Here is a 25,992-nt window from a genome sequence, read left to right as displayed (position 1 = left end):
CTACATTTCACTTCCTGTCTGATTGTGAGAAGACTATTGTAAATAATAAGTTAAACGAATAATTTCTTATGATGTTCTAATACTGTAGTTCTTTTAGTGGTGTATAATAAAACGTCTTGATTGCATCTTTTGTTTGATATTGGTGCTGCGTTCTCTGCATTGCATTGTAATAGTTTAACAAAAAAAAATGGCATTATCGTTCATTCCACTTTGTTGTTAATGGTTACTGTAAATAGTTCCTGTGAATTTTGCTTGCACGCATGCAGAGATATTGGTTTGCACGAGGGAACAATACATTTGTGGAAATGATTGCACACAGACAAGTTCTACAGGCCACAAGCCTGAAAAATACTGTGTATCTGTTTTCATTATTGTTCAATTTAAAATCGCACAAACGATTAAAAAAAGTCACCTTTCTGCATTATCTTTCTTTCATTACACTGTGTTCTTAGTGGTTATTGTGGTTCCATTGCTTATAGTTAGGGCTCTTCGTTTTCGTTTTTTATTTTTGATGATGTAATGTCCCTTTAAGTTTGTTTTGAGCTGAACTAATTTCTTAAACTCTTGTAGAAGTGTTGGTTGTAAAACAAGATCAATTTTGTTGTGTTTTTCCCCCCTGTAACTTGACTAAAACTCTCATTCCGTTTCGCTGCTAACAATGCTTGTTTTTTTTTGGTTTTTTTTAAAGGCAACTTTTTTTAAATCAAACTGAAACTAAAAAGCGAACTAAGTTAAATTGCTTTAATCCCCATTTTTATCAGTGAATCAAACAGAGCGTGCCATTCAAGTTACAGGAAGAAGAAAAACAAGACCCACAACAAGATCGCTTTTGTTTTACAATCAACTCTTCTACAAGAGTTTAATTAAGAAATAATGTAGGCTCAAAACAACAACAACAAAAAAAAAAACGAAGAGCCCTACTTATAGCAGAGCTTTGTTACAAAATACAGCACCACAGAATGTGGCTGGAGCCTTAATAAGGTAATTGTTTAATGGGTAATTAAGGCTCCAGCCACATTATAGAAGACCCACTCTGGGCTCAGAGTTTGGAAGAATTTAAAAGAGTTAAGAGAGAGAGCGAATGCTACCAGCCAGCGAACAAAGGTCCTTATTTTTGAGAAAGTATTATTGTGTGTGTTATTTTACTTTGGCCAATGTACCCTTTATGTTGTGTTTTGTTTAAACTGTTTATGTTTATTATATATATATATATATATATATATATATATATATATATATATATATATATATATATATATATATATATATATAATATCAGTGTACAGATGTCAGGACTGCCCAGTCCCTGACCATCTTCCGGCGCCTCCTCAAGACTCACCTCTTCAGACAGCACCTGTAGAAACTCCTCTTTTCCATCTGGACACTTATCACTCTTCCTTAAATGCACTTTACTTGCTCTTATCTGCTCCCTAGTTTACTGCATTTAATCCTTAGAGTACTGTAATCTGTCAAGTGTCATTTAATCTGTAGTATTTTGTATTTAATTATATCCTGATGTAATTATCACTGACACTGTTATCTGCTCCGTTATTGAATTGTATTTTGTCATACTTGTACTTGCTAGGACCGAAGTGATTTGTATTTTATCTTGCTCTTAATTGTATTAATACTTGTACTGTGATTCTTGAAATGTATTTTTGTTTACGACTGTAAGTCGCCCTGGATAAGGTCGTCTGCTAAGAAATAAATAATAATAAATCAATTATTTAATAAAAAGCTGAGCGCCCTTGCACCTTGCAGTTTCGTCCCGCAGTTCTGTGTTTTTGTTTAATTTCCCTCGTCTGACGTCACCCATGCAGCCCTCACTGCCACAGAAATGCATCAAACTTTTTTTTTTGTTTGGATCAAGAACATTTGTGTGATAACTATTTTTTTTTAAGCTTGTGACATCATTACGTAGAGCTGTTTGTTCGCTAGAATCCAGTTTAATGGAAACCTGTTTTTCTACGGTGAGAGTCACAAACATTTTTGTGCGAAATTTTGCACGTTTGCTAGAAATTTGTTTGTCTTGTTGATGGAAGCATAGCTACAGACTGGGTCAAGACACTGAAAGGTAAATCTGTGGAAAGTGAATGGACATCTTGCTTGAAATGCAAGACCTCTTCATCCCAAAGACTAAGAAGGCCAAACTAAGCAAAATGGTTTTATCGATCCTTTAAGCAAAGTGTCTGGAAGAAGTGTACAAACATGACAACTGCACATCAAAATAAAGAATACAAAGTATCTCTTTTTCACACAGAAAAAGAGATATTTAACTCAATATTGCTTCGGACATTAAACACAACCCCAAACAGTTCTTCCAATACCACAACACCAAAAGAACAGTCCAGGAAGAGGTCAAGAGCCTAAGGGACAACATGGGAAATGTAGTGGAGCATGACAAAGTAATAACACACATATTGAAGTTTTCACCAGTGAGGATGTCAACATGCCCCTGTTACTTTAAGTCCTCAAACAATCCTAGACGCACTTACTGTAAATCAGACCAAAGTACTAAGAAGACTCTCAAAACTGGATGGCATAGTCACCCAAGAGCAGTTAAAGAAACAAGCAAGGTCCCAAATCAATCAAAAAAGGCGGTGTCCCAGCCGACTGGGGCATTGAAGATGTAATACCCATATTTAAAAAGGGAGACCAGACGGAACCAGGAAACTACAGACCCATCAGTCTCATCTCCATAACATGTAAAATCATGGAATGAATCGTAAGAGTGAGGAGTATATCTACAGCAACAGCATCATGGGAGACAGCCAACATTCAGAAAAGGGTTCTCCTGCCTGACAAACATCTTAGACTTTGAAGATGAACACAAAAAAGAGCATATGACATCACATACTTGGACTTCCAAAAAGCTTTTGACAAAGTGCAACATGAAAGGCTAATCCTCAAGCTGCAGTTCATGGAAAGGTATGGATATAAATCTGGTTAAAACACAGGAAGCAGAGAGTACTTGAAAGAGGGGAAACCTCTAACTGTGGCAGTGCACTCAATGGATTGCCGCAAGGCTCTGTCCTTGGACCAGTCATGTTTCTTAACTGCAGCAATGACTTAGATTGGGGGATAATTAGCAAAAACACAAAGCTATCGTGTTGTATACAGGCACAAGTGAAGAGTACAAATCCAAGGATGTTATAATAAGGTTGCATAATGCACTGGTGAGACCACACCTGGAATACTATGTCAAATTCTGGTCACCACAGCACCAAAGGGACATTGTGGCCGGGAGAGAGTCCAAAGAAGAGCAACCAAACAAATCCCAGGACTCAAAAGACTGAACTACAAAGAAAGGCTGAAAGAACATAATCTAGTAGCTTGGGGAAAAAAAAGATTCAGGAGGTACATGATTGCAGTCTTTGAAATCTCAAAAGGAGTTGTCATACTGTAGTTAAACCAATACTTTAAGCTCAGTACAGAAACCAGGACCATAGGAACAGTTAGAAATTACATGGAAATAGACTTGGAACAGAGGAAAGGAGACACTTCTTCACACAGTGGTAACTGTATGGAATGGGCCATCTAGTCATGTAGTTGAGGCAGAAACATGTGGATCCTTTAACCCTTTAATGACCAAGCGTTTTCAGTGGGATGCTCTGTTTTGTCTGTATTTTACTCTCTTCCTATAAAAAGGCACTAAAATATATATTTTTTGCAGTAGCTTTGGGCCATATGTTTTTAAATGGTACTCCTAAATGCAAAGGAATACGGTAACCATTCTAGCGGTCTTTTATCCGTAATCAATAAAACAACAACCCTCTCTCGTAAAGGAAGAGAGAAAACGTGGAGAAACAAAGTCTTCCCTAGATGACAGAATTAAAGTTATAAACTTGTAATAGACATTAAGTGCTAGAAAAACTGCTGAAAAATTCGGCACTAGAAAGACGCAGATACAGCATTTTGAAACGGAAAGAACTAGGGCATGAAGTTTTATGTTTTTTATTTTTGTTCACGTGACCGTGTTTTGAGCCGATTCAATATCTTAAATTAAACTGTTAATTACTAAACAAAGTCACTTCTTTTTTACCTTGATGTCCTGATTGGCTTGCTGATTCTGTTTCACCTTCTTCATTATTCAAACACAAGAGCAAGCAATAACATTAATCACTTCCCCCAGATGCTACTTAACTTGCATTTCGTTCTCATACTTGCCTGGGAACTAGGTAGCTTCCAATGTGTCTGTTTCATGTTCTTTCCCGCTAATTTAACAGAATGTTCTCATAATGTATGTAAGGATGTAATGGCTTAAGACTTAAAGACAAACCTTTAAAAGGAAAATAAACACTGAAAAATTCAAGCCATACTTCTAAGAGTATGAAAACCATGTGCACGGTAATCAAAAAAGATCTTATGCTTATGCTGGCGTTGGTTTCAGGATGCAATGAATCAACACGTACCAGACACAGGCATTGAAATTTGCAAAGGATTTAAAACATTTTGTGTGACCTGAGACAGCAAGCATTCATTACTTTCACAAAATATAAATGCATTATCTAAATGAATGTTATTAAATTACATACGTCCTTTTGTTCATGTTACATCTTCTAGCTGTATGTAAGACATACATAATTACAGGAAAGCATGTCAGAGACAATTCATAAGAAAATTCATAAGTTATGAGCCCTCTCAAGAGATCACCTGTGTTAAGAGGCCACTATTAGACTGTCCCTTGACAAAAAAAAAAACAACAATCAAGCAATGAAATTCCCTCCCATATCCAATGATATGCGTTTACAACCTTGTGGTAGGTAAAGCCCTGCACTTAATTAAAGGGGGCAGGGAGAAGCCCTGCATGTAAATAAATGTATTGTTTGTTTATTTTGGAAAAGGTAATTTAATGTATTGTATGATTTAAATATATTGTTTTGTGTTTATTTAGAACAATGTTTTGGTTGTTTACTGTTTGGTTTGGATCTGGTCTGGCAGCGGCGATTGTTAGCTACTCGTCTCTGCCAGACATCTGTTGAAAATGCATGGTCGGCGGCAAAAATAAACAGAGTTGCTGTCGACCACGCAAATATTAAAAACCCCATGCAGAAAGCTGCTGGTTTTAATACCGGTGACCGTCTCCAGTTTATATGATTCATTTATTGCTAATCTGGAGATGGTCACCAGTATTAAAAACCAGCAGCTTTTGCTGGTAGGGGTGGGTGTTGAGGAAGAACGTGTGTGCGAGAGAGAGTGAGGTAAAGACAAAGAAACGAAAGCGAAAGTAAAACACTAAGAAAGCAAGCAATTGCTTGGGGTTTTGTGTTTGTGATTTTTTTTTTGTTTAAACTTTTATTTTGGCTCTGTGAGAGTTGTCTTTGTTTAAATATTTATTTTATTTTTGTTTTCAATAACAACGGTGCACCGCAGCGCTTTCACCCGTAGTACCTGCCTGTGTGTTTCTCTGTCAGCTTTCTGGTCTGGGGATGTCATCTACATGGCCAACCTGTCACAAACCTGTACTGCAGATTATGGTGGCCCAGTAAGTCAAATAAATGAAGTGCTTTTTTTTATCGTGTTTACCCGATCTCGGTCCCAGAATTACACTTCAGTATGATCGTGTTTACATGAATTAGCTACTAGGAACCGGATGAGCTTAGATGGACCGAATGGCTTCCTCTTGTTTGTAAATATTCTTATGTTATGTGTTTTCATGTTCTTATGATATTGTGTATAGAGGTGCTATAAAGTTAAGTGAGGCCACTGTAAAAGTACTGAAAAATGTATAAAGGCATAGGTTAGCACTTTTCTGAGGGTGCTGCTATAGTGGAGAGCCTAATGATGGGCAACATGAATTTAACATGAATTTTTTTTTAAATTTAATTCAAAGACTAAGGATACAACGGTAAGGACTTTTCCAGACCCAGAGTGCCCAATTATTTATCATGAATTTAGGATGTCCAATTGTGCTTCCTCACCGCAGCAATTCCCTACAACAGCTCAGGGGAAATGAAGATCAGTGGGCATCCTCCAATCCCACGACCAAGCCAATTGCCTTTTTACATCCATAAATAAAGTATTGCCTTCGTGCTGCTTGTATGTAATATTGAGAGACACTCGCAACATGGGGGAAGCACAGAGCTGACACAGCCACTTCAAGTTGAGAGCATCCGTCAAATTCGCTGGGGACATTTATTCAACAGAAGCAATTCAGTGGCATAAAAACCTTGAAACTACACTATATAACCATAGAAAGCATTAGAGAGGTGCTGAATTACAGTGTTCACTCGTTAGAAAGGAAGCCTAGAGCAGTTCAAGAAATCAAGTATTAAAATGAAGTTACATAATATACAGTACATTACTATAACTATTCTAAGAGCTTATTCTGTATCTGTTGCCAATTTCAAAGCAAGTACCCTGTTACTGTGTATTGACTTTTTTTTAATTAACTAGAAATAACTCAAACCAATAATTGAACTGCTTCCACCTGCAACTATTTAAAAGTAGAGAAAAACGATGCACTAAACAACCGATAGGCTGAATAAATCCTATCCAGGAATCCCAAATAACCACAATACATAGAAAGGCAATTCATTCAAATCTAGATTAGGTTGCTATTATGTATGCATTTGGGTCTAGTGCCTTCATTAAGCCCTATAAAAAGCAGATATGGATTCATAATCATTTTTTATTATGAAGCTAATAGAGCTTATGTTCAGTCCATATTGAATTTCCCATCACATTTACAGCAGAGGCCTGTTTGTTTATTGCAAATTGTTCCTGATTTAACTTGAAGGAAAAAAGCTCTGCCGCGGGGGTAGTGTGAGGAGAGCAGTGTTAGTTGAAAAGGGTTTCTATTAAAAGGGCATAACCTTTTCTGCTTCAATGAGTTTGTACATCAGTGGGTCTTATTCGTCACTGGCAGCACAAACATCAAGACTGGAAAGCCAAACTGACCTGCTAATTACACCTTGCAAGAAAAGGGGAATAAAAAAAAGTGTGGGGGTGTGGTGGAAAAATTTGATAACCTACAATTTTTTTTTCTTTGCTTGTTATTAAAAACCAAATGCAGCTTTCTAGAAACAATGTTTATGGGTTATCTAGTTACCACACCTTTTCCAGAAAATATTTTTTGATGAAATTAAGAAAGAGGTGAATCTGAAATTGTGGGTTATCAAGTTTTCCCAGGACACCCCTCATTTGTGCAAAATGTTTAACTAAAATGCTGTATATGTAACAGGGCGGAGGCTGGGCTCGAACCAGCGACAATGCACACTGCAAACAAGAGTCTAACCACTATGCAAAAGAGCCAAGCTCGTCTACATTTGTGTGTATAGTGCTTTTAGCTCATTTCACCAACAGGGAACACAAGAAAAACATGCAATACTGCTCATTACACTCTTAAAATTCAGCAATCTACTTGATCAGTCACAGCTCCAATGTTACACAGAGGAAGTTGTGCACACCACAAACAAGTGTCTTATCCACTATGTTATACGTAATGGCAATAGACAGTGTAGAGTGCATGAAAAGAGAAAGAATGGGTCACATTGGGTGGCCAAAACAAAACAAAATGTTTCCCTCTGCAATTTAACAATGGGCATGAAGTAAATCGAATAATTTTAATAATTTCAAATAATTAAGTATGCAGGTGTTTATAAAAAAAAAATACAGTATTTACTGTATTTAAACATTGATATGCCCGCATGAGAAAAACTTAGAAATTCAGATTTAAAAAGTTAGAAATTCAGCCAATATCATCCTCATGGCACAACACTCTATTGTCATTTAAATTATATTTGAATGGTGATTTTTCTAAAATGGATTTTACAGTGCTCCCAAAGCAAGGATACACATAACCTGAGAAACTATACATTCCACAATCCCTAGCAACCATATGTCAAGTGAACAAGACAGAGAGTTTACAGAGCCGTACAAGATAGAGCACACTTTGAAACTTCAAATTAAATCAACAGCAGGATAGTAAGATAGGTAATATATTATTTGCAATCTTATGCTCACTCTTCCCATATCCCTTTGTGAAATGCTGTCCATTGGGAATGTCTAAAATAAATATCTGTTGGTGTTGCTGGTGCTACCTTTCGTCAGTGTGGTGTGTTTGGTAAGGTTCATAGGTGCAACTGAGCAACTCAGAGGGCTCCACATCTTGACAAAGTTAATTTAAATATAATTTAAGTATAATTTTAGGCAGAAACACTTTGTCTACATTTAGGGGCTCACAGTTTTTCAGGTGAAACAGTTCATTTGAATATGGCACTTGTTCAGGTCTGCAACTCGACTGGATGTATACAGAGCTAAACATGGTGCAGACCTTCAACTACGTCTTTGTGAATGCCCTCGCCCTGAGTCTAGGGATGAATACAGGAAATTACATCAAACTGGAGTTCTGTGACTTAGTTCAGGGCTCAGTTGTTGGTTTGACTTTGTAGGTTGAGCTTTAAGCATGTAGCATGAGTTTGCAAGCATATAAAGATTTGATAAAGATTCTGTTTATGCACTAACTTTAAAAAAAATCCTGTGAAAATCCTGTGTCATGCTTCAAAAGGAAAATCAGTCCTGTAGCAATCTCTGGGATCCTGTGTATTAGGAGATCAAATGCCCTCCAAAAGACAGCTTTGTGTTTCTGAAATCATCCTCTGGTTTTGCGGTTTGTGTTTCCTTTTGAAATAAGACTTGGTAATGGAAAGAGCATTGGCACATGGGTAAGTCAAACAATCTGTAACATATTTGACACCTACTAACTTCCTTTCTAATTGACTTCACAAGCGTTTTATCTAAAAGCTTAGTTTAAGAGGTGTTTCATCACACCTTGTTACAGTAAACTGAAAGAAGGACAAATGTTAACCCTTTCCTCTGGACACAGAATCAACCGTATTATTCAAATTTAATAAGCTAGTCCAGTCAGAATTTTTATAAAAGTATTATTATAAAAAATAATAGTTAGGGTTATATTTTTTACACATTAAGTGTATTGTAACTATGCATAATAACACTGAAATTTTGTGTAAGTACACATGTATTTACTAAGTGACTACACAGTATTTAAAGACATGTAAAGTGTTACCCATGCATGTTTGCTTTTATGTCTTTTTAATAAGTACAGTGGTAGCCAGAGCCAGCTATTTAAATGTTGCGAAACTGTCGCGGTGCGACAACGCAAAAAATGCCGCAGCTTTGCAATTCTGTTTTCTGATTAAATTAAATCAGTGGCGTTAGTTCCTCCTGGGGGAACAGCGGAGCAGAAAATGCATTAAACAAACCAGCAGGAAGCGTTGAGGCCAATCGTGCATATTTTCAGAGAATTGCTAAAAGGCACATGGTTTGGAGTTTTGATTCCACAATTGATTGTTTACGCTCGTTCAAATGGGAGGAGTTATAGTTATTGAACTAAAATCAATGTACCTGGCTCTATAAAAAGTGCTTACAAGTATAAATACTGCACAAAACACTCACCCTTTTTTAAGAGTACTAGAGATGATCAGTCCAGCAAGAATCTCAAATGATCTGCAGCGTCCTTATTATGTTATTCATGTAAATATGTATTTATACTACATGTACAGTACTTGTACACTTCCAACTATAATGATTCGCTACTCTGATGAAATGAAAACAGAGTATTGAACTGAAGTGTTTATAAATGTGCAACAGTGCTGGTTTTCTGCTCCCACAATATGCCACTCATATATATCAGAGCCAGCATTTTTACAGGCGGGAGCATAAACATGATACACTGTGATGTTTAGAAGAAAAAAGTCTAATTTACCTATGGTGTGAATAAAATATATATATATAAAACAATGAGGCTTATGTTGGAAATAAATTATAATGTGTTTCATGTGGGCAGCAGTGTGGAGTAGTGGTTAGGGCTCTGGACTCTTGACCGGAGGGTTGTGGGTTCAATCCCAGGTGGAGGACACTGCTGCTGTACCCTTGAGCAAGATACTTTACCTAGATTGCTCCAGTAAAAACCCAACTGTATAAATGGGTAATTGTATGTCAAAATAATGTGCAAAAAAATAATGTAATTGTATTAAAAAAATAATGCGATATCTTGTAACAATTGTAAGTCACCCTGGATAAGGGTGTCTGCTAAGAAATAAATAATAATGATAATAATAATAATAATAATAATAATAATAATAATAAACACTGCAGGGGTTAGGGCAGAGGTTTTCAAACTGAAGGGCGTGACACGGTTATAAGGGGGGATCTCAAGACCTCACTGGTAAATATTTTTTTGACTTCTTGGCAATTGTAAAACAAGGTGCATCATACCAAAGGCTCATTGAACAATATTCCGACGGACGCACGTCATCGCCCCTTAGCGCCCAAACCGACGTGAACGTGACTCAGGTGTTAATTGTTCTCACTAGCGATCGGTTGTGTTGACATTAGACAGCAAACAACAGGAAAGTATGAAGTGTTTATTAAAACATAAAGTTGAGAATATTGATCCAGATGAAGGAGCAGGTAAAGCCAGGCAAAAAAAAGAAAGAAAATAACAACCCCTTTACTTGGACTTGGGATTTACATGTATTGGTTCTGACGAACATCAGCGACCACATTATGCTGTTTGTGCAAATGTTCTTGCCAATGATAGCATGAAACCCAACAAATTAAAAAGCCATCTGGAGACTAAACATCCTGCACTCAAAGATAAGCCATGAGATTTTTTTGAACAAAAGTTCTTTCAACTCAAAGGACAGAGGAAGTTACAAAGAAAACACCACTACACCTGCCAGAGTATCGTACGCTGTCCTACCAACTAGCAAAAAGTGGAAAACCTCATATGATTGGTGAAGATCTTGTGTTGCCAGCTGCGATCGAAATGGCATTGATTAATATGTGGAAAGAAAGTTGCTGATCAGTTAAGTCTCATTCCACTATCTGACAACACTGTTAGCCGCAGAATTGCCGATATGGCAAAAGACATTGAGGAGCAGCTTTTTGAAGCAGGAGGCCAAGCACCTTTTTCGCACTACAAATCGACCAGAGTACTGACAGCGCCAATGCTGCCCAAATAATGGTTTATGCTCGATAGCTCATCTGAGATTAAAGATGACTTTTTATTTTGCCACTCTGCCCCAATAAGAACTACTTCTGAGGAGCTGTTCAAAATTTCAGACGGCACATGACGGATAAAAACATAAAGTGGAATTCTTGTGTCGGGATTTTCACGAATGGGGCAACAGCCATGACTGGATGCAAAAATGGACTTGCAGCTCTCATAAAGGCTGTTGTACCACGCTGTGTATGGCATCATTGTTGCATTCACAGGGAAGCACTTGCTGCAAAAGCAATGCCAAAAGAGCCGTCGGGTGTATTAACCGCTGCAGTAAAAATAGTTAACTTCAGAAAAGCTCTGCCACTGAACTCACTGCTTTTCTCAGTGATATGTGAAGAGATGGGATGTTCATCCGACTTCTGCTTCATAGAGCAGTTCGATGGCTGTCACAGGTTTTGGCAAGAGTCTGCAAACTCAGGGAGGCGTGACATATGTTTTTGATGAAGTCCTCACTTCACCAACACTTACTCGACCAGCGCTTTCAAGTGTTACTGGGCTATTTGGCTGACGTATTTGACAAGTAAGAATTGGAACATTTTCATCCCACAGGAAAAAGTACAGAGCTTTTCCCAAGAAATTTAGCTTTGGAGTAGCTGTGTGATGCTGATGATGTAACTATGTTAACGAGCTGAAAACAGCTAATTGGTGGTTTAGTAAGAGCGATTATATTTGTTACTTAAATCTATGTGAATGACACATAATGAGATCCAAACAGCTGAGTTTGCCAGACATATACGGCGTGCTTAACACGGTATAAACGATGCCTTTGTTACTGAAATTAATGGGAATGGCAAACGGCAAACACTATTTGTCAGATATAAACGGCTGCCTGAAATAACCCTGTACAGTGTAAGTGGTAGATAATGGATTGCTTTTATAGCTACGAAGAACCACTGCTGTGTGAAAAGCTAAAGATTTTCCCTGTACTACCCTAATTTAATTCATATGTTCTTTACAGTGAATTATCTGCATTTATTTTACAGGTGCTTTGACAATACAGAATGGGAATGCTCGTAATTGCTCGCTGCTACAATGGTTTGCACCTTGTAAGAGGAGGTGCAAAGGTTCTGGAGGGTCAGCAATTGCCCAAGTGCAAGGCTAAATCCTTACATCTCATTATAATGGCGACACCCGCTTAGTATTCCAGAGCCCCTCCCAATTTCATTCTTTTCTTCATTTAAATGCATTTCAATACTATTTAAATGGATTAAAGTGCTAATTTGATAGTGGTTGCAGAATGTCAGGTGAAAACCATTCTTTGCATACGCCACATTTTTAATGACAGCTAAAGTCCCACTTTACGCCAGCTAAACACGGTTTTTGGCAGCAATATCTGTGTTTTGCAGCTGCAAATCACTTTGCACATATCCTTACATTGGCCCCTAAATGCATTCTTCAATTGCCTACATTTTGTGTTTTTTGTAGATTAATGTACATTTTTGTGGGGTAAAGCAGATGTCATTAAAACATGTATCTTTACTTAAAGTAAATGTTATTTCCTTTAGAGAAATGCCAATTGACGCTGAGAGGGTCATTTTCTTTACATTGACTATCATGTACTTACCTGAGTTGAGAAAACACAGTCCACATAAAAGAAATACTGGATAGATTTATTATTTATTTCTTAGATAGATAGATAGATAGGTAGATAGATAGATAGATAGATAGATAGATAGATAGATAGATAGACAGATAGATAACCATATATTTCAGTAGCCGTTCCAAATATATATTTAGTTTGTGTTTCTATGTATTCCTGTACCATGTAGGTAGTACTTGCTACAGTGCAGTAGGTCTTACATCGTATGTGAAATATGCATCTCGTAATCTCAGCCCTGAGTCGGAGCAGACTGTGAGCCCCCTGGAAGTAAGAAAAGCTCGTAGTTCCTACTGTGACTGTGAGCTCTCTCGTTGCAATCTCATTTTCTCTGATTTGCCTAAGGAGGGAAATATCGACAGGGTTTGTTTTGCCTCTTAGCTTGGAACTGAACTCAGTATGCACCACTGGTTCACTGACACATTTATCTGATTTAGCTCTGGAATTGCACTGAAACAAGCAAACAACTTGTCTCCAAATGAAAGGTGTTTGGAGCATACGCCGTTAAAGTTTTCAAAGTCTGTTTTGATGAAGAATTAAGTATGGTTTAATATTTGTTTAACATTTCTCTAACTGTTTATAAAGGTGTTGGCATTCATTTTTTCTCCAACCAGTAAATGTTTTGAAAATGTATAAATCAGGCCCCTTATCTCAACTGGGGGAACTAAAGAATTCTACTTTAAGACATAATACATATTTCTCAATACAAATAAAAGCCTTTGAGTTGCTTTAGAATGCAATATTGCTGATAACTATATGCTCAAATCAGCAACCCAACAGACATAAACTGACACCTTATACTTCAATGGAAAAATCCCCTGCACTCTGATTGGCTGAGCTAGGGGGATATAATCCATAATATATACCCTGAGAATGTTTGCAACCACATCACAAAAACAAAACAAACAATATCACCCACCAATTTTATTTGTAACAAAATGTAATTTAAAGTAAATTTCAACCTTTTTAATAACGTGTCAATGATCTAAACTGCCCCAACGTCACTTTATTTGTTTATTTAGCAGACGCCTTTATCCAAGGCGACTTACAGAGACGAGGGTGTGTGAACTATGCATCAGCTGCAGAGTCACTTACAATTACGTCTCACCCAAAAGACGGAGCACAAGGAGGTTAAGTGACTTGCTCAGGGTCACACAATGAGTCAGTGGCTGAGGTGGGATTTGAACCGGGGACCTCCAGGTTACAGGCCTATTTCTTTAACCACTGGACCACACTGCCTCCTCGAGAAATATATAATGAAATGTCCGAAGAATCTGCCATCTTTCTATCTTTATCCACAAACCGGACTAGATCCAACCAATGTGCATGATAAAAATAGGCCATTAGGAAAAAATGAAATCAGTAACATGATGGCAAAAATGTGTATGGCTGTTGCTTATCAAATCATTCAATTAGGTCCACAGCAATCCAGTTATTGCCCAACACTGGTTTACAAAGCAGGAAAATAATGTCTGTGACTAGTCATCGATGTGATAGTAGCATTAAAAGTTACTGGACTGTGAACGAAGAGGAATGCAAAACCTGGTCAAGCACTGTCTGCTGCAGGATACGGTCAATCACCATCTTCAGCAAGTAGCACCACTTCTAAAGGGCACACTCCTTCTACTGTCCAATTACAAGGCAACTTTCCCAGAACCATTTTAATAACTGCTAAATATCTGAAAATTTTCAAATCAATTACCAAGGAAAAGACTTATTATTATTATTATTATTATTATTATTATTATTATTATTATTATTATTATTATTATCACTTGCACAATCCTTTTTTTCTGATCTGTGTTCTCAGTTTATTCCAATAAAAGTATGCTGTTTTGCTCATAGGCAACGTTGTTATAATGGAGGACTATATTTTGTAGAACATTCATTTTAGAGTGCTTATGTGGAAGGATACATAAAAAAAATGAATACAGTTTAAATAAAAATAATAATTAATTGTGCTGTAACACTGAAGCATACAAGCAATGAGCTACTCCACATCAGGCATTACCAAGCATTGTGGACTGTTTAGATGCAATTGCCCCCTCGACTCAGTCTCGGACCCTTACCCAAGGTAATGTCCTCTGTGTCAGGTCTTATTGTTCATGTATATGAGAAATAGACGGTGATGTGACTGTTGACTTAGTGAATTAATTAATCACATTATAACCTTAGAACCCTGAAGGCAGGAATTGTTGTCATTAATATTCAATCTTCAGATAATGTCTGGAGGTCTCTCTGTCTTACTGTTTTCTACTGTGTCTAGGAAATGTTTCCATGGAAACCAGATTACAGTTAAGGCAGCACCCTCTGAAGAATCTGTTTGCCGATAAGTGCAGTGTTGCCAGATTCCCCAGGTTGAGGATTCTAGAGGTTAATGGCATAAAGATTCAGAAACCGTTTACCAGTCTTCAAGGTGGAGTACAGTAGCGACTTTATATCTTGCAGTTGAAGAGGTGGCACCTTGGCAGAATTATAAATATTTTAAGATTTACAGTTCAAGCATGTGGATTTTCATGCATATTTTAAAACTTACTGTGAAAGTTTATGTACAGTTTTGTTATATGCTACTACTCTTTTACCATAGTTTACCTGCTGTTGCTCTTTAAACTGATTCACTATATCAGCATTGCTGAAACACTGGGATGGGTGGTAATCTATTTGAAGCTGTTAGTGATGTAAACGTACAGAGCGCTTCTTGCAGGTATTTCAATGCTACACTTCGCAGAAAGAAACTAAGGGCCAAATCAAAGTTAGCACTTAGGGAACGAGGACGCGAAAGCATTCGCGGTAATAAAACACAAGAAAAATTCCAAGCTAAATCTTGCAGAAGAAAAACAAGCCCTTTTCGTCCTTTAAAAACATCTATCGCTTGTTGACTACAAGTGGGTTGAGAAGGGGGAGTGGTTTGCTATCGCCCGACCAAATCTACAGCTATAAATCACATCGCAAGACTTTCGCAGGACCGGATTTTATAGTCAACTTCGAACTTGTCGAAAGCTATTGCTCCACTGACCTCATCGAACACTTGCACACAACACTCAATAATTTTAAATTAATAATTTACAGTATCACATATTAGTGTATTGTCACAGATGGTTCTGGCACGTCCCTTTTGTGCTATAAGTCATTAGATCCTTTTGCATGGAAGGCCTCGGTTGCAAGGGTGTGCGGTTCTATGATGGTCCCAGATTCAGTTAAAATGTTTTTGACCACTGATGATGGGAATGAGAATGTAGAGATGGAAGCTCTGATAACAAGATTTAAGTTTTTGCAGGTATCAGGCTTTTAAAGACACACCTGTGGTGGCTTTGACAAACTCACTGAGAGCAGAAACTGATAATACTGTAAGATGGGCACATTTGGGTAAACTGGAATGTGAAGAAGGTATTCCTGCTAGACGTATCCAGATATTTTGCAGGAATCAAGTGGAGGCTATTGTCCCTCATACCTGTGATGTGAAAAGATGGCTACTTTATCCTGTAAGTGGTCTTCACAGAACCGCTCAGAGCTGAACCAGAGAGAGAAGTTGAATCCTGCTGGAGCAGGGCTGACTTGCTTGACATCAATGGGAGAATCTAAGATGTTGAAGTACCCTACTTATAAATGTATTATGCTATATTCTTTGTGTTAGTTTACAATAATATACTATGATGTACCTTGTTATTAATCTACTGTATTATTGTTTAGAATATTTCTTTGTAACCAGTAACAATGTTATTAGTGGAATTGGATGGAATCTGTGTAGAAGGTTCATTACTGGACAATCATGCTAGCATGCTGAAAGCTTGGAGCCTGTTTCTTATCAAGGATCTCTAAAATAAACATAAAGCCTCTTTGGCATTCCGAACCAGTGGAGCAAAGGAGAGCAAACTCTTTAAAAATAGCAAAAAGTGTAGGGACAGTTAGAATTGAATTAAAGGAAATAGTGGTTTGTGATTTTTTAAGTGTATTAGCAAAAGGTTTATAAGAAATTGGAACTAAGAGAATATAGTGCAAAAATTAACTTAAAGTAAAAACTATAGTCAAGGCAGAATAGTACCAGTCTGTGTAAAGCATATAGTAGGCTTGCCAAAAAGAAGGTAATTAATCTGGGTAACCCTTGCTTCTTTGCAGTACCATCAGTTCAAAAATTTTATGGAGGGAGTTGCCGGGTGTTTTGAGAATGTTGTTGACTTGAGAGACAGGAGCTGTTAAGGCTGATTAATGTTAAAGACTTAATTGAAACTTCTGACGTAAGAGGCAAAAACTCTATAAAAACCGAGGTAAAATCTTAGTCAAGTATCAACAACTTGCTAACTACAAGTTGTGTGATCCATGCTTTGAAGATCTCTGATCAAGCTGATTGCTGTTGGTGTCGTGTTCGAAGACAGTTCCTGTTCTTACCTTATATTCTACACTTCCATATATAATTTGAGAGGTAAGAACTATTTGGAATCTATATCTCTCCTATATTGATGCATTGCTATAAGGTACATGACTTATGTTTTAGTCTATGATAGTGTTATAATGGATGTTTTAGGACTTAGCGGTGGGCATCTTTAGTTTTTAGCATGCATAGCCTCAGGGCAAAACATGTTGTAACCATACAATGTATTTGAAGTATTAATGCTAACAACTGTTAAGGCACTGGACTGCCCAGATTGTCTGTCAGCTGGGATTCGACGTAGTCTGTAACTACTCAATCCATTTTTAGTAGTTAATAAACCGAAGGGCTACTAATACTACTCTGATTCGTTAAAACTTCAAATCGAATGAGTCTGTGTGAATTTCTTGATTATTAAAAGTCATCTGGATCCGTTGCAAGCCCAGTGCACGAACAATCCACTTACAGGATTCTGAAACATCTTAATGTCCTCCTGAACGTCTCCCCTGAGTTTAAGAGTGGGCTTAGAGTATATATATATAAATAAAGAGTATGTGCAAACCTGACAATATGTATTATTCCTATTATTATCATAATATATGTTGTGTTTGTTTCACCCTTAAACGAAACACGCACAAGACTTCTTTAACTACGGATGGTACACTTTTTTTAAGTCCATGGACATATTCACACGTCATCTGTGACGTCACATACCTCTTTTCAAATTATTCATTTCTTAAAGGCACAGTGCTCCATTAAATTGAACTTCGATGAAACGCAAGGCTAACAAATGTAAACAAACTAGAATACTAATAATGAATGTATAAATATTTTAACCTCTTTAAAGATATTAACTTTTAGTTTTAAACATTTGGTTAGTCTCGTAAAGTCCTTCAACATGTTAGCCTACACAGAAACATTATGAAGCCCAAATTCTCGGCATGTAAGAACAAGCCCAGCGTTCCAGTACAAGGGAGCACATTTTGGCTGTACCGTGTCAGCATGCCAAGCGGTCCCGCGAAACATGTAAATCCATATAGATAACAAAAATATGTAATATCTATAAAGATGAAGATTAAGTGTTTTAATTTGCTTTGGGTTTTCGACAGAAGAAATGGGTTTACAATAATTTTATAGGTTGTGTTCAATAATTGCAAGTGCAGCCTGCCTCATTGGCCACCTAAAAAGTGAGGGTGTTTCTGAGTCCCTGCACATGTAAATGATGTATTGTTTTTTGATGGTTTGTAAATAAAAGTGAATGTTTTTTCTTTTCTTCAAATAAAGTGTGTGCTAGATATAGCAGGGCTGGGAGGTCAGAATTCCCCTCCCTGCCTGAATTAAATGGCCAGGTGTTGATTGGCCAGGTGTTGATTGACCCTGGCCACATGCCTTTAAAAAGGGGCTGAAAAGCACAAGGTTACAAACAAGATCATCACAGCTGAAGTCTTGTGAATATAGGGTACAGCTTTCGAACTTGTTGCCATGCAAAAAAAAAAAAAAAATATATATATATATATATATATATATATATATATATATATATATATATATATATTCTGTAATTAGTATGAACCTTGTTGTTTCAGAGTTCCCATCATTCCTTGGTTGAATTTCCAATGTCTTTACAAGTGTTTTTTTTACTTACAATTGACAAATTAGTACTATAAATGAACATATTCAGTTAGTACATTCATTTTCATTGACATTTTTTATGTTACTTATGGTGTGATTTGATCAATAGGCAGTGTTGTGTGATGCACTGCTGTTACAGATTGTCCCTGTCGATGAGATGAGGTTAAAAGATCTATAACCACAATTGCAGACAGGCCTGGATCTTTGCATAGTGGTTAAACACTAGCTTGTGGTGTGCAAGGTCACTGGTTCAAGCCCAGCCTCAGCCCCTGTCACATATGTCCAGTGGGGAGTATAGGTTACACTCAAGTGGTAGGCTTTGCCCTGTCCTACTAAAGCATCAGTTACCTGGAAGATTATGTCTCTGATTGTTGACTGGCATGCACCACTTCTCCCATCAATTCCACAACAAGCTCTAGTCATATCTGACATGGCTGAAGTTATAGTTCATGTTTCCACTGTTGACTTAACTTTATACCACTGGTGCATTAACAGATAATAAATGTTCTATTAATCGATGGTGCACTGTGGTGGGGTAACCACGCCCCGGTGCGTATTTTGTGTTTTATGTGGTGTGTTACTGTTTATATGTATGTATGTAGTGTCGCACGGAGTGTGGGTTATGTAGCACGGGTGATTTAAAATGTATATTTGTATTTAGGCATGGGGATACCCCACCACATGCACTAACAAGTGTACTTCTGTTAAGCAACCATAAACTCTCTTTCTACTCTGAATACAGTATTAGTCTGATAGAACTTACAAATAATTTAGAATAAAAGTATTTATTATACAGTGCTCCCCCTTTATAACACTGTAGTCAGGAGCCATAGGAAAGTTTGCAGTTTGAGTTCTGCCTTTTTAATGAAAATACAAGTGCTAGAGAAATGGCATTATGGGGACAATGGGAGCCTTATAACCTGTTCAGCAGTACACATGTAAAGGGCTGCCTTAAATCCAGGGAGGACTGTATATATAAACAAAAGATGTGACTGCCTGAGTACACACACAGCAACAATGACTGACTGCCGAGAAAAGACTAACAAAAGAGTCGCTGCCCGATATCGAATCATCCATGACATACAGGCCGCCATTTTCAAAAAAGCATGTAACAGGGGGATGTTACTTGCGTGGGTCATCACTGAGTAATAACTGAGTCAGTGTTGACATGCCGCACAGGTGTGCAGATTTAATAAACATCACAGGCCCCGACACTAGGGTACCAACAAGGGTAATCCTAGCACAGGATTTTATAAATAAAACAAAACAAAGCTAATAAATAAAAGTTTGCCACACACAGCGAGCGCTAGCCGCACAAAAAGAGCTCCAGGAACCTACTTTGCGAAACCTTCTCTATACTGGTTGGAGTCCACTTCCCCTAAACTAATCTACTGCTGTTGCTCCCGAAGGCTCGGCTTCCCGGCGACTCCAGATCTTTCTGACAGTCCTGGCTGGGCAGCGCCTTCACAGGATCCGTCTGGCAGTTGAAGGGTTCCGTAATAGTTATCCTGCAGAGCAGACACTCTCCTCCTCAGTGCATATTTATTTGATTTTTTTCCCCCCCAAGTTGACATTGAGAAATTTGGGCTGTGTCTTAAATTTGAGAGTGCCTTAAATTCAAAATAAATACGATTTTATATATGAAATAATATACATCTTCCATGTGGCAGTGAGATTAATATGCAAGTTCACGCCATGCATTTGTGCTCCACTACAGGATTTAAAATTGAATGACTGAAGTTTATCTGTTTTAAAAATTTCCCTTTTATTGAATGAGGAAACATGTAGTGTATGATCATTACATTTACATTTTTATAAAGCACTTTAATGTGTATACATAGTATAATATAAATAGTAAAATCTAAATCAAACATATACTATTGATTTGTATGATTATTAACTCTGCAGGGCTTTTTTTTTTTTTACCAAGGTCACAGTATTAAGCACCCCAGTATACAGAAATGAGGCTGGATAAAGACATCTAAAGAAACACACATAAAAGCACTCATCTGTTTCCTGGAGGAAGGATAACAACTTTAAAAGCTCTCTCGTCTTTCTTTCAGCCATGCTTACGGAGAAGAATAGCAATTACTGTGTCTGTAGGACCCCTTGCAACCTAACAAGGTACAACAAAGAGCTCTCGATGGTAAAAATTCCCAGCAAGACTTCTGCACGATATCTGGAGAAGAAATTTAACAAGACGGAAAAGTACATCTCGTAAGTATATGGAAGCTAATTAGCACCAAAAGTGACAAACATCTAGTGGATTTTGTAAAGTACCAAATAAGGGAAACTATGATAAATATGAGTAATTATTTAATGCTAACACTGCCCAGTGTGGTGCTGTGTGGAGGCTGTAGTTTCTAAAATGACACAACAAGATACATTGATGCATTCAATGCATTACACATTTAAAGGCTGTTCAATAATGGATAGGGATGTCATTGAATTTAATTGCAATGCAATTCAACTAATAAAAAAATAAAAACTGAGATAAGGATTTTCTAAAAGTTTATTCATAGTACTAACAAAGGAGTTTACACGTTTAAAGGTGACAGCATTAATAGGCTTTGGTGGATGATGTCAAAGGTGCATTTCCTTTTGAAGCACATGTAAGTTGCGAATTAACCACAGTATTTGTATGTGTTGCTTGTAAAAATCTCTCAGCAGCACTTTAACATTAATGAGAGGGCTTAATGATAAACGTAGTGCTGCTCTGGAAATTATATAAACCCTATCTGTGTGAAGTAATTCATTCCTAACAGATTTTATTAAAAGCAAATATCCAAAATTAGGTCGAGCTTAAAAATTCTGAATTCTGCATTCTGAAAAATAGGACTTTAAAGTATAAACTGCATTGACAAAAGTCTGAATTATGAAGTATATTTATTAAAAGAAAACAACATATATATTTATATTTTTCACCGCAACTTACTTCTGCTTATAGTGAACCGATACTTTAAACTACAAAAAATGATGAAGTGTAACTGTTGTTAGACCTAATCAGTCACGTTGCAAATCCAGAGAGCATTTGTACAGGGCACTGTTTCTGGTTTCAAACTGTAGTTTATTTGAAAGCCATTCTAATTGCCTTAGTTCATTATCAACAATAGTAGTTTTCTTTTCATTGTTATTTTTGGTCACAGTTCTTTAAGAACATGAAAGTGGCAGAAAGGTTGAACATGAATGTCAAAACAAAATGAAGAAAGGAAAAATAAAAATAAAACACTGTACACAAAACTACAAATCAAAGTGCTGCTATACATAGGGTCTTGCTACCTTCGCTAGTCTGCAAGGTACAAGTTCAAATGACGCTCCCCTATTCCTCACTACTCACTGTCATGGCATTGCCCAGATTCCCCATGAGCTAATCTATAGAACGTCCCAAGGACAGTACATGCCCCGTATGGGAACGTAAACACAATACTTAAAGCTGCCGTCTTTTCCAGTCGCATCTGCTGCTTTTCTTTCTCTCCGCTGCCACCTGCTGCTGTAACACTCGTACAATTTCCTTCATCTTCTTTATTCCTACTCTCCAGCCAGAGCATTTTCCGGGTTGTATCCTGTAAGGGCTCACCACAAGAACAAGAGAGTGTCATGTTTATGGGATCGACCGTCCCCCCAAGACCCGCCCCCCAACCAATGAAAGAGGTCCTCGCGACACACCCTCACTCTTTGTGTAATCACCATGATTGGCAGGCGGGTCAAAACAGGGCTTCCGATCCCCAAAAACAAAACAGCCACTGCCCCCCACCAACAAAAAGGGCCCCAATGCCAGCTATAGCTAATTATTACTAAAATGTTTTAGAGAACCATTTTACACAAAAGTATTAAATTGGGTAGGTATACTGCTGTAAGCTTTAGATGGGCAGAAAAAATACATAACTATATGCATCCCAGTATGATATGCAGAGAAAAAAATGAGAGAAAAAAATGCCACATTCAACTTTTTACCGGCAACCGGCACGACAATACAAAAACCGACCAGCTGGCAAACCTAGATCTAAAGCAATTGTCTTAACGGAATTCAGACATAAATTGTATTAACTTCTTCAACTTTGGAATTCTATAATTCTGATACCTTCAGTTTGGCAAACTGCCTTCTACTACACAACCATATTGTATATATAGTTATAAGGAAAAACTATAAGACGGCATGGTTGTGGCACCAATTTACCCCATAATGCCATTCCACTAGCTAGCACTTTCATTCTTGTTCTTAAACAAAACTGAAGTAGCATAGTCTCTTTTAAGTATGGCTCTCACGACCATAGCATTATAAAGCCTTATATATAAAGCACTGTTAGGGGTTCCCGAGTGGTGCATCCAGTAAAAGCACTTGCGTAGAGTGCAGGGTGCGCCCTATAGTCTGGACGTCGTCGATTGCAGACCGAGGACGAGAGCTCCCAGGAGGCGGTGCTGTAGCTCTGGGTGGCTGTATGGTGAGTCTGCAGTGTGAAAAAAAAGCGGTCGCCTGATAGCATATGCTTCGGAGGACAGCGCGTGCTCGTCTTCGCCGCTCTCGAGTCAGCGCGGGGGTGGTAGTAGTGAGTTGAGCTAAACAAAAATAATTGGACACTATTAAACTGGGGAGAAAACTACAACCAAAAACTAATTGGTGACTACTACATTAAATAAATAAATAAATAAATAAATAAATAAATAAATAAATAAAATAAAGCATTGTTTTACATTGGTGAATTAGATATTTATATTACAATTCTGTAAAGAACTGTCAAAATTAGCTTGAAGTCTTATTTTTAGTTTGGCTTTTGTAACAGTTTGAGCCATTTCCCTTTCAAGAACAAAATGTAACCATTACCGGATGGGTATTTATTTCCTAAAGACACGAAACCTGAATAAAATATGTCAAAGCTGCTCGCAGAGCCTGTGACACAGTCATGGCCTGCCCCAGAGGGCATAAAATGACAGCACTTTCAGACCTCAGCGTCATTTTTCCTTCAAGACTGACCTGACAAGGAGTAATTATTGTGTTATGTAATTTACATAATTAATTCCGCATATATTGTGCACTACAGCCTGTTGTTTGTTACGTCCCACTGCGGCCTTGTGCCCCTCCTGAAGCCGACGGCTTGAATCGGCTCTTGCCGGGCATCAAGCAACGTAAGTCAGCTGTCTTTGTGCTCTCTCAGTTATTTTGTTCTCGTTTTGGCTTCAGCCAAAATTACGAGATGGTTTGTATAAATAAAGTAATTGTTATTAAACTGGATTTTGTATAAGAGAAATATTTATTTTCTCTTTGTATTTTTCTGTTTTCACAGACACTAAGCACAGGCGTGTCTGCAATGCGTGCTGCTGCACACGTGTAGTGAGAGCAGCTGTTGGGTTCAGCAGCGCTGTGCAGGACCAAGAGGCTGCTTTGCTTGTGATTGCTTGCAATCCCTCCCACAGCATCTTGATGTTGTTTTGTTGGCAGCTCTGCAGCGCCATTACGTGGGTTGGTAGTTAATTCTAACAAGCATGCTTCCCTCAGTCTCATGTGAGTACTAAATTAGTGGTTTTGCCAGTAACAGCGTTTAATTTTGATTTAGCAATAAATAGAATGGGTACAATAGGTCAACAACAACATATAATCAAGCAAAACTACCAACATTTGTGCATAATCATTTATCAGATAGTCAAAATAAAATAAGAAAATCAAATAAAGAAAAACAGTGCCAACTCTACTATCTAAAAGTAAACAAAGAAGCAACCAGTGCAATAAAAGATTCAAGTAAAAAAACACAATTACTACAGCCATAATTAACATTATACAGAGCGCCGTGCATTCCTAACTCCAAGGGAGAGCGGACGACACATCTGGGAAAGTAGCCCACGTAGGAAGCCGTCCTCATAGTCTTCCTCATCCTCCTCCGAGGAAGAGGAAGAGTCGTCACCGTTCCAAGCGATCGGCGGACTCGGAGCAGATGGAAAAGCTCTGGACAGCAGTTTCCCACCAAGGAACGGTGCTCGCAGGGTTACTGAGTGAATGTTCGGCTCTGCCTGCCCCGCGTGTCCCCTTTTGAGGTCCCAAGGGGCTACGAGCGCAGATTTTAACTTTAATAGCATTCTGGTAGCCTACCAGTCCTATTTGCTGAGGTCCCTTTCTGACAGCCACAGGCCCTCACCACATCAGCTGGATGAGCTGCACCTGGTTAATAAGAACCTGCTTCATCAAAACTGAACTGGCAGACTATAGGTAGAAACCTGGCTGTGCTGGTAGCCGCATGCAGGCAGCTTTGGCTTTCCCAGGCGCGTGTGGCTGACAGGGACAAAGCTCTGCTGTTGGATGCCCCAATTACGCAAAGACATACCCTCGTTCCTGTGGTGGATGAGATGCTGCAGCGCTCTAAACATGCGCAGAAATCCACAAAGGAGCTGGTGCAAATGCTTCCCAAGCAACCACCCCCAATGAGCAAACCTGCAGCAAACTGGCACCTTAGGCACCGGCAGCCTCCAAGACTGGCACAGCCGGTTGCGCATGCTGCGCCTGCTGCAAGAGGTGGTGTTCAGAACCGGCCACGGAAGCTGCAATTGGTTCCACCACCTGGTGCAGGTAGAAGTCTCAGGCCAAGCAACAATCCGGGCAGCAGCCCTAGGGGTTTGCAGCCACAGGCCCAAGACCCCTTTTCAGGGAGCCATCTAGAATACTGATGTCATTGCACAAAGGACATCTGGGTGCTTACTACTGTTCAGACCGGCTGCTCACTGCAGTTCAAACACTGTAACTTCAGTCACGGACCCACAGGATGCTGCGGTGGTGTCTCAGGAGGTAGCAGCTCTGCTACAAAAATGGGCTATTCACCTGACAGACCCCCTCCAGTTGGAGGAAGGGTTCTACTCCAGGTAATTCCTAGTGCCCAAGCGGGATGGTGGCCTCAGACCGATCCTCAGCCTCAGACAGGTCAACCTGTATCTGAGATGAAGAATCAGGCCAGGCTACTGGTTCCCCATGGTGGACCTCAAAGTGGCCTATTTCCACATCCCCATAAAACCAGCAAACAGGAAGTAACTGCGGTACGCAGTACTCAATTATTTGAACGACTGGCTCATTTGTACCCAGTCTCCAGCACAGGCAGACACCCACACAGAACTTGTTACAGGACACCTTCAACAGTTGGGCCTTACGGTGAATCATGTAAAGAGCCAGATCATGCCTTCTCAGTCAGCCTCCTTTATAGGAGTGTGCTTGGGCTCCAGGTCCATGCTGTCCACTCTGACGGCAGAGTGCAGAGAATAGCCACCTGTTTAGACCTATTTTAGCTCAACAGAGTCCGTACAGACAGCACAACAGTGGTGGCTTACATCAACCACCAGGGAGGCCTCAGGTTGCCCAGTCTCCATCGCGTGACTCGCAAGCTTTACTCT

The 25,992-nt window shown here is 38.5% G+C and overlaps 1 protein-coding gene across 1 annotated transcript in view; it reads left to right on the top strand.

The window, feature by feature from the left end:
* asic2 (acid-sensing (proton-gated) ion channel 2) overlaps positions 1 to 25,992 on the top strand; it is a 287,152-nt gene that overhangs the window by 250,230 nt on the left and 10,930 nt on the right. Inside the window, exon 6 of the mRNA XM_034055630.3 lies at positions 20,688 to 20,841. Within this exon, the coding sequence (XP_033911521.2) occupies positions 20,688 to 20,841 (154 nt within the window). The remainder of the gene's footprint in view (positions 1 to 20,687; positions 20,842 to 25,992) is intronic.

This window comes from Acipenser ruthenus, chromosome 33 (genome assembly GCF_902713425.1).
Source record: "Acipenser ruthenus chromosome 33, fAciRut3.2 maternal haplotype, whole genome shotgun sequence".
Lineage (NCBI taxonomy): Eukaryota > Metazoa > Chordata > Actinopteri > Acipenseriformes > Acipenseridae > Acipenser > Acipenser ruthenus.
This window is presented reverse-complemented; position numbering and strand designations above follow the sequence as displayed.